Source organism: Mauremys mutica, chromosome 10 (assembly GCF_020497125.1).
Source record: "Mauremys mutica isolate MM-2020 ecotype Southern chromosome 10, ASM2049712v1, whole genome shotgun sequence".
Classification (NCBI taxonomy): domain Eukaryota; kingdom Metazoa; phylum Chordata; order Testudines; family Geoemydidae; genus Mauremys; species Mauremys mutica.
Window position 1 is genome coordinate 27786439 of NC_059081.1, and position 10320 is coordinate 27796758.

General features: G+C 38.1%; 1 protein-coding gene across 5 annotated transcripts in view; it reads left to right on the forward strand.

Annotated features, from left to right (window-relative positions):
• The window catches only part of FMNL2 (formin like 2), a 265339-nt gene extending 256896 nt beyond the window's left edge, over positions 1–8443 (forward strand). For 2 of the 5 annotated variants that reach the window (XM_045032310.1, XM_045032314.1), the window contains 2 exons: positions 849–972; positions 6263–8443. In XM_045032310.1, coding sequence (XP_044888245.1) covers positions 849–972; positions 6263–6372 — 234 coding nt within the window. In that variant the 3' untranslated portion in view covers positions 6373–8443. Of the gene's footprint in view, positions 1–848; positions 973–2581; positions 2708–4234; positions 4329–6262 lie in introns of all 5 variants that reach the window. The other 3 variants (XM_045032311.1, XM_045032313.1, XM_045032312.1) reach the window with 3 other exon arrangements.
• Positions 8444–10320: the final 1877 nt, after the last annotated feature.

A 10320-nucleotide genomic window follows, 5' to 3' on the forward strand; every position in this document is an offset into this window, starting at 1 on the left:
CATGGCCCTGATACAATTGTTCCCCTTTTCCTGTCTTCTCATCAGCCCTTCATTTCAGTAACAGGCTCTGAGAAATTAGGTTGGAATAAAGCATCTACTCCATGCCCCTACCAACAGCAGCTTTGTGCCTTAGCTTTATAATGCATTTTCCTAGGGCTTTGTCTATATTCTGTACACAGCATTTCTGTTAACTCTTATATTTACAAACTAACATGTAATATGCCTACAGAGAAACTATCCCTATAATATCCTGGTGGTAGGCCCACCCAAGGCATGCCCTGTCAGAGAAATTATCCCTATAATATACTAGCAGGCCCAGCCTAAGGATGCCATTTTATAGGAACCTTTTTCCCAGCATGCCTTTCTGGGACTGGCCCTTTAAATTTAGCAAATGGAAACAGCTACAGCCCTAAAGTAGCCATTTTGTAACTGGTTGCTTCTGCTTGCATTTCTTTCTCTTCCAGGTCTCCAGTACCCTTATCTCCAGTCATGTTTTCCCTTTCTGATGCTGGAGGAAATAGCACAGCTCTCAATCCTCTAATACTTTACAGGATTAAATAAATGGTAGAAGAGGTGGAGAGTGAAATTAAGCAAGGGGAATGGACAGATTTAGCTGCTAGAAAAAACATTCACCAGTTTTGACTTCCTTTGTGGGTTTAGACAAATCACCTAACCTCTCTGCCTTGGTTTCCCTATCTATAAAATTGGAATGAGACCCAACTATTAATATTTGAAATTGAATAAGATGGTATTTGGTGTCTTGCACATTTGAGAAGAGGAAAAGAGGAATGCAACAATGCCCTATTGGGGGCTACTCCTTACTGATCTTTACTCCCATTTCCTTTCAGTCTCCTTCACATAAAACAAAGAGACAGCAGCAAGAGCTAATTGCAGAGCTACGCCGACGACAAGTCAAGGATAACAGACATGTGTATGAGGGGAAAGATGGAGCAATTGAAGACATTATAACAGGTAAAGGAGCTTTGTTCACAAGCCTCAGTGGCTGGTTCACAGACATCATCAAATTGTGGCTGTATATAAATGTCACCTGAACTATTGTTGAGCTTTACAAACGTCTTAACAGGTATGGTTCAAATATAGTTTAGAAAGCTGTTTCCAGTGCTGTGACTGAAGTATACAAATCCTTGCCACTGGTGTGTAACAAACCAGACCCCATAACCAACTTTAATGTGCCCACTTTCTGCGCATTTTCCATATCCATAGGTATCAGATACCCTTTGCTTATTTCACAAGTTTTTCTTTCAGCATGTTGTCATGACAAACTTAGTCCTTTTGCTAAGCAATAGAGAGTTCAATACCCTGGCAGACAGTACTGCAGTCTCTGCATGCCATGCAAACCTTTCCTTGCAAATGTTTCCACAAACAGAATGACTGATGTTTAACATTATTTAAGAGCTTGCAATTTCATTAAAAAGTACTAACAGTAATTACCCCATGTTAATACACAGCTCCGAACAAATCATTTGGTCATACCTGAATGATTTATACCCCTGACTTGTCATGGTTTTACTGCTTTCCAATTAAGGTAGACTAATACTTTGCACTTGCCACAAATTAGAATTGAATACAATAGTGGCTGGGTGTAATTTGTAATAATAGCCAGAGGTGATCAGGACACTGAGCAAAAGATTCCTGTTATAGCAAAGTTGGTTTTTGTTTAGTGTCCTTTCAATTTACATAGATGATCTGGTAATTTATTTTTATTTTGATGCATATGCCGCATCCCTGTAGCAGAAGGGGCAAAATCTTAACAGGTTGATGATTTTAGTGGTCATCCATTTCACTTGTACCAACGCTTAAGAAAAAAAATCTTTGGGCTAGATTTCCTTGACCATATTTTGCATTACTGTCTTTTTCACAAGGTTTTCCCGAGGGAGAAAGAAGCAATTTTGCCACTTAGGGCATAAAAGGAAGCTGAAGGCATTTCTGTCCTGGTTGAGTGCTGGGTTACGTTTTAGGCTTTTATTGAAAGGACACAGTCAGTGTAATAGCTAGTCATTTGCAATGAGTTGAAGCTGTCACACATTCTACACCTCCCCAAGGTCCCACTGCCAGTGTTTGTAATTTTACAAATCACATTTTCCCATTCAAAAATAGAGTTTTAAACCTACTAAAAGGGAGAAATTGACCATGTGAGAGACTGTGAAGATAACCATATGCAAAGGGATATCAAAGTGTTTATAGCAAAAGTGGATAAACAATTATCAGACATGTTATTTTTAAATTGATGGTGTCACTTTAGACCCAGAGAAAAGCTTTACTTGACCAAAATCTATGAACCTTAATGATCTGTAGCCACCACCAATGATGGCACACTCCTCTCTGGATTAGATTTTTATCACCAGTGAAAATTGTGAAATTTAAAGTGGTTATTTGGAGCCTATTTGGAATTTTTGTCCCCAAAGAAACCCAGCTTAGTGCATCCTATTGTGATTAAATAACTGATTAGAACATGTAAAACCATCCCAGGATGTCTTAACAAAGCACTAACAATGTACTAATGCAACAGATCTTTGCTTCTCACTGTGTTTGTCATGTTTGGCTGTTATTTTCCATGCAGTGTTGAAGACAGTGCCCTTTACCGCTCGAACTGCCAAGCGTGGCTCTCGGTTTTTCTGCGAACCTGTTCTCACTGAGGAATTCCATTACTAAACTATTACTCTTTCACACCTGATGCTCTTAAAAGGTTGCTGTAGGTTTTTGACATTTCTCCATTTGTATGGATCTCAGGCAGGGCCACGTGAATGTTAAATGGATAGGAATGTCTGGTGTCTACTTGGAGTTGTATTTTATGTCATCACGTCATTGCACGTTCTTGTATTTCGGTTGTCTTTTATTATATCCCATCAACCTTGTGCATGACACTTTTGGCTATCCTCACATTTCAAAGCCACCACTGAGCTACATGACAAATGTCATAGAACAGCAAGTGATGGAAGTCACAGAATGCTACGTATAGAAAAGCAGCTTTGTTGCAAATCAGATTCTAGAGTTTACAGGAGGGTTAGTGGGTCAAATGCAATCATCAATGTGACAGTTCACCTGCTTTTTCTATGGCATCTCTTCTGGGTTCTAGAAATCCCCTTCTATGTGAAGTGGCTTATGTAGTATGCATGCACTAAACTAGACTGCTCTGTTGGGAAGCAGAATTGCAGTGTGCATGAGCTGAGTTTGACTTTCATGGGCTTTGCTTCCTGGCTTGCAGTAGTTACTTGTGATTATATACATGATCTGGGGAGCGCTCACTAATTTTTTTCAGCCATTTTAACCAGCACTTGCATGTTTGTCTGCATGTATAAGGAATAAAATGTACAAAATCCTCTCTCATTCTATCACATCCACATTTAATTTATTTTTCAGTTCCATGCCAACTTAAACATGATTGGAAATGCCTATTGAACAAACAGAAACAGATCACAGAGGGTGGCAACATGGATTGGCTATCAGTAAAGCTGAAAAAAAAATCCACGATTCCCCCTGTGAGGGGGAAACTGGGGACACACTTTGTAGTGTCGTGGCCATTGTGAACACTGGTTGCAGACTTGGACTTCTGGGTCTAGTCATGGCAAAGCTGTATTAAATGAAGTCTTAGAATTCATTGGAGCATTTTATGCTGGATTCCTGTTTGGTCAGTGCCAACTTCAGAGGATTGGATGAAGAGACTATCTAAGTATGGGTATGGGGGAAGGAATTGGAGAAACTTAATTTTGTTCTCAAAATTCTACAGCAATCACAACTATTACTGATAAATATTGGCATGTAACTGGATATATTTACATCTTGTGGTGTAAACTGTATAAAGGGTGTGTTTAACACAGCATGTATCTATTAACACTGTTGTCTTTGTTATTGGTTCTTAATCAAAGACAACAGCGTTTCATTTCTTACTTTTGCAATGTATTTTTATGAGAGCTTCTTAAGATTGCAAACTATAATCAGCTCAATAGTTATTTTCTCTTTCAAGTTAATTGCTGTATTGTCTTCCTGGAGCCAATCTTCAAAGCAGCTTGGAATTTTATTAGCGAGAGACGAGGATGGCCATCTTGTCCTTTCCTTCTTGTTTCTAACCTCCTCTTGTAGCCTTGGCCTCGTTCCTTCTTCTTGCTCTCTTGGCTAACATTCCTGGGATTTTTGAACTCTGCATTGAGTTGCTCTTCTTTTTCCATCCCATTTTTTATTTAACCATCATTTTGTGTTTTTTTTTTCTGTTTAGCCCTAAAGAAGAATAATATCACTAAATTTCCAAATGTTCACTCGAGGGTAAGGATTTCTTCTAGCACACCGGTGGTGGAGGATACACAGAGCTGGCAAGCATCACTTTTTACTTAGCTTCCTCCTCTCTCTATATGCCAGACAAATTGCTGATAAATATGACTAAACGTAATACTGGTGAGAGTCTAAAGACATAAGGTACACACAAGATTTAAGAATGGCAGTGTCCCTGAGACATTTATTTTCACACTTGTGTTATATGGCACGGTAGAGCATGGGCTAGGATGCACTAGATTGCTGCTCCTAGGGGAGGCTCATGTTCAGTAACTGACCTCCATGTGCAGCTTGACTCCTGATTCTGGGTTTCTTTCTCTCCTCCCTACTGAGGATCTGCAAGCTTTGGGGGTAACTAAAGCTCTAGAGATACAGTAATGGTTTCACCAAATGCAGAGGAATTAAAATAGGGGACGGCTTTCAAGGCTTTTTGGTGTTAGACGTTCCCTTGAGTTGGGACACTCCAACTTTCTTGCTAGGTATAGTGGGCTCCCACACCTCTCCCCTTATTGCCATTAGGGGAGGGTGAAAGCCCCGTTTCCTCTCCCTGACTGAACCGTTAGCAAAAGAGAGGGCTATCCCTCCAGCATTCTGACTGAGCAATAGGGGACAGATGGAAAAAATGCCAGATATTTTCATATAAAATGAAGTGGCCTTTATCAAACTATAAAAGATGATTGACTCATAGGACTGGAAGGGACCTGGAGAGGTCATCCAGTCCAGGCCCGGCCCCAATGATTGACGTATTAGAACCATGAGTGCTTACTGTGACTGGTGCCTTCATTCCCTGGCCCTTTTTTCCATTTTGGCCCAAAAATTTGGCCCCTCCAAATTTGCCCAAAATAATTAGCAGTGTCCTATGCCCCATTACGCCCCAGAGCTGTTCCCCAGCCTGTTCTACTGCTGCCAGGACTGTACAACACAGTGCTTCAGGAGCATGTGCAGTATCCTAAGAGATAGACAAGAAGCTGCACAAATCCATGTGCAGGCAGGAGCCGCTGAGCATCACCCATTGGCTGCCCTTGCTGATGTACACATGGCTGGAGGATCCAGGAGCTGCCTTTAAACAGAACACTAACCCAGCCACGACTTCGAAAAGCCATGTAAGTGAAGATATGGAAACGGCTTCAGATGCCCCAGCCTCACTGAAATTTCTTCCCTGGCAGAAGAAACTTTCCCCTGTATTAGGATATCAAGGGACATACTGAGCCTGCTCAGCATATCCCCAGTCATCGGTCCCAAGAGGCCTACTTCCATAAATGGCAATCAGGACAGATAGATTATGACCCAAATTTATCCCTGTTGTAATTTCTGACTTTACTGGGAATGGGTGGAGATTTAGCTGGTCATGCAAACACGAAGTCGTCATTGTGTGGCTGCAGCCAAGGGGGAAAGTATTTTTGGATCCTCATCAGACTAGTAGCAATGGAACAGAATAGAACCTTTACATTTTTACCATATAGTAGTTGTCTAGTATCCACTTTTTCCATGCCCCCCCCCCAAAAAAATAGATATATAGAAGGCATAAAATCATTCTTGCTTTGGAAAGAACAATTTTAAACATTATCCTACTTTGAGTTTTTATTCAGCTTCCAGCCCCTTTCAGAAAAAAATTTTTACTGATCCGATTGCAGTGATTACATCTAAAAAAAAATCTACTTCAGCTCCATTGATTCCAATTGATGTTGCCTTTCACAATGACTTTATTAAATATAAAGTTATAATCTCCAGCCAATCGGAAGAAAAACTTCAAACGTGACAGCATGAATCTATTTAGACAAGAATACCACCAGTATTACCTTTTTTGGTGTTTATTAATAAGGACAAATCATATTTGTTTAATTCTCAATGGGTTTAAAGGCCCTTTACTCTTTCTACACAAGCTGCTTTGATTGGCTGCCAGAAGGACTTTTTCTTTTCTAAACCAATGACCTGTTAATTTACCTGTTTCTGATATCTTATTTCCTTTTTGCAGATCTTAGAAACCAGCCATACAGACGAGCCGATGCGGTAAGGAGAAGCGTTAGGCGACGCTTTGATGATCAGAACTTGCGCTCTGTAAATGGTGCTGAAATAACCATGTGAGCTGGAGATTTGCATGTGAAAAGTAGAGCGTGTGCTTGAATGATACCTTGTCCATGTGAACTATATGTGCTACCATTTAATTATAGCCTTGAATACAGTAAAATTACCTTCTAAAGGGCTCAAAAAGACATAGAAAATGCATAGGAACATAAAAGTGATGGGCTCTCTACTCAACCATAGCTAACAAGTGCCTAAAATTGAAGTACCTGCTCAAATTAATCAAAGCAATAGGACTTGATTTGATTGGGTATCTTTTTACACCAACACATTATTCAGTATTTTTAACCAAAATGTAAAATACATGATTTTTTTTTGTTACATGAAATTTAGTGATTGGTCTTCAGTGGCCCTTCTTGATTTCCTGACAGGTTGTAAATAAGTAATACTTGGATGCAATCTGCTGTGGACTTAAGCTTTTCAATGCATTCCTGTCCTGTCTGCTAAGGAATTAACCTTGAGCTTCAACTGCACTTATTAGCTTTTTTAATATATATATATATTTAAGGGCTTACCATGTGCAAGGGGGAAGTAATTACAAAATGAACTGTACCTTTCAGCCATACACAAACCCCAGACTAATACAAATAAGATGTGTTAGACATAATTCAGTGAACATACAGTTTGTCAAATGAACATGAACTATTCTTCATGTTCTGATTCTGCTTTTTATATGCCAGTGTGCAATGTGGGATAAGCAGTGAGGATATGAATGCATTGCAAAGATCTTTGAAACAAGAATGTTGTATAAGACTCATTTACTATGTTCTTCAGATAGAGGCAGCTTTTGAATAACAAAGTGTATTTATTAATTAGGACTAAGATATTAACATCTCATTAATCAGTATTAGGATTTCTGAGGACCATTATGGTTCAGTTATTAACTCAGTGAAATAATCTTGTGCCCTGCTGAGAGAGGATTTTAATACCCCATCTATAAGCTTTAAACTTGCATCTGCATTGAGCAAGAATGGTAACCCAGTAACTATGTTTTTCCTTTGACAATCGAGTTCTGATCACTTAATACAAAGGGACATTTGTTGTTCAAATGCATCCCAACTTCTAAATTCTTATTTTATATACTGCATTTTACACTTTAAAATTGAGCTTATTTTATTAGGCTTGGCAATATTTTAAATATAAACACAGTGCTACTGGTGCAGATCAATTTATTGTTATAATGGAATTTTATTTTATCCTACAATGGCAGGGCACTTGATCTATTCCAAAGTCAAGAACTGGACTGAGGCTAAATTTGTACTTTCGAGAAGATACATTTTGCTTGTGGCTTACCATTCCTGGTAGCATTGCATCAGTATGTTAATTGTAAAATTTATTGTATAGTATTTAACCACTGAATTTCTTTTCTTTTATGTTGTGCTTTATGTGAACCACTGGTGAAGGTCCCATTTTCCTTGAATAATGTGTAGTTACATGAATCTGTTTTTAAATGTACAGATATTTTGCTACAAAATTGGTGCAGTTTTTTATGGTTTTTACACTTCTCTTTAATTCCCACTTTAGTCTCTGGGTAATATTGTAAATATTGTTTAAAAAAATGCATCAGCCTGTGCTATACAATCTGAATGTTATTTTAACTTATAGTTTTGTTTTTTATATTTAACTAAAAATGGACAGTTTGGGGCTCAAAGTTACATTGACTTCCGCTTCCCTATTTACAGAAAGTTTACATTAAAACTGCCACCTATTGTCTCATTTACAGCAACTTGTACTTGACATGCAAAAGAGAACATGCCAAGATTGCCTCTTTCTTCACTGACAGTGACAAAAGAGTTTTAATCTGTATAAGAAAAAATAATTTGGCAATGTAATTTAAGTACATTTATTAGTCAAATGGGTCAAACTCGTAAGCTCAAAAGCATTTTATAACTTAACTCTAGACAGCAAATAATATTACCATGCAAGTGGACTGTAATATTGGCATGTTCTCTTTGATGTTTTTCTAGTAATAGACCTGCTTCTTAGCAATATTAGAAGTGTTTTATAAAAGCAGTTCATGTTACTTTTCTGGTCTGTTCATGGCATATGATCAAATAAACTATTTACACTACTATACAGTAATCCATGGTTCTTTTTCTTTGGTGTGTTTATACTATTTTATGCAGAGCTTGCTAGCAAATGGATCGTAAGTACGATGAAGGAACAACTTATTCTTACAGAAATAACTGTCACATATCTGCAGTTTATCAACAGAGACTGGGGGAGGGGGGGACACAAATTCCAAGTTCTCACCAGCTTCTGCCCTGTGCCACGACTTTCTGCAAAACCTAAGGTTTCTCATCCTATGATTCTGTATTTTTGTTTTGACAAGAAACACTGCACAACAAAGCCTGCTTAACCTAGCTTCCCAAACAATAGTAATGGCAAAAATGGAAAGGAATCTCACCCACACAGCACCCCACTCTGTGAAGCCATGATTGGTCCCATTTCCATAATAATGTTATTAAACATAGGAAATATAAAGTTAACTCAGGTGGAGGCCAGGCACTCATTAGAAACCTCGAACATGGCAAATTTTCTCCATTCAAGTCAACGTACTTACACTAGGAAGGAATTAAGACCATTTTCTTTGTGCTCTTCACCTTAGAACTCCTTTTCACAAGAGAGCATGTTTTGCCAATTTCTTCTACCACGCAACAGTTTCTTAGGACCTTGGAAGAAAACAAAGTTCTTGGGTCCTTTCATGGCTTTAAAAAAAACTTCTCCTCTTTTGTAGCAACTGCAAATATGATGAGCAGAGACCACTTTTTTTTTTTTTTTTTTAAAACAGGGAGTGGAGGTAATATGAAGTCACAAGACCTGCATTTTGCCACCAGAGACTCTCAGTAACTACTTCTGCAATATCCTGTTAAAAAAAAACTCATGGTTTATGCAGAAGTAAAATTCACCAGTAAACTATTCAGTTAAATCTGCTAAATCTAGCTGCTTTTCCTGGTTCTGGCATTACAATAATCACAGAAAAGTTTCTACTCTAACAGTCCCAAGATCAATGAACAAAGGAGGAAGTTCCTAGAGTACTTCTCATGCAGCATTTTCCTCTCAAAACACAGAATCTCTGAGTAAGAGTAATAGTGTACAAAATCCCTCCATATCATTTAACATTTACAGGTCTGTCACATCTCAGGCACATTTATCATGCGCATTTTCAGCTTTATGCAGTTGGCAAAAAAAAAGAAAAAAAAGGAGAAAAATAATTTAAATACTGTTTCTGTAGTGCGGGCGATTCCGCCCACCATTACACTGAATGTAATTTTGACTATACGTGATTTTTGCTTTACGTGCTGACTGCAGAACGTAACCCCAGCGTAAGATGAGACAGACCTGTACAAACTCTTAGCCCATGTCCTCCATTTTTAATTTACAAAAAATATACATTCTTTGGCTTGCAACAAAGAGATCCCAAATGCTATAGATTTTAAATGTAACAGTTTAAAAATATATATTTAAAGGAAAAAGAGCGTGACTAAGGCAGTATTTGTCTTTAGTCTGATCTACACAGATTTTGTACCCCTTTAACTCTATAGGTATAGAACAGGGGTAGACAACCTATGGCACACGTGCCAAAGGCTGATTTTCAGTGACACTCTCACTGCCCAGGTCCTGGCCACCGGTTCAGGGGCCTCTGCATTTTAATTTAATTTTAAATGAAGCTTCTTAAACGTTTAAAAAACCTTATCTATTTTACATACAATAGTTTAGTTATATATTATAGACTTATAGAAAGAGACCTTCTAAAAACATTAAAATATATTACTGACATGTGAAACCTTAAAGTAGAGTGAATAAATGAAGACTCGGCACATCCCTTCTCAATGGTTGCTGGTATAGAATCTACCATATAGTAAAGCAGTACAATTCTCTAGTATGCTTGTAGATAAACTAGTATAAAGTCCTTCTAGCTACATAACTTATTTCCAATCTAACTGCCTC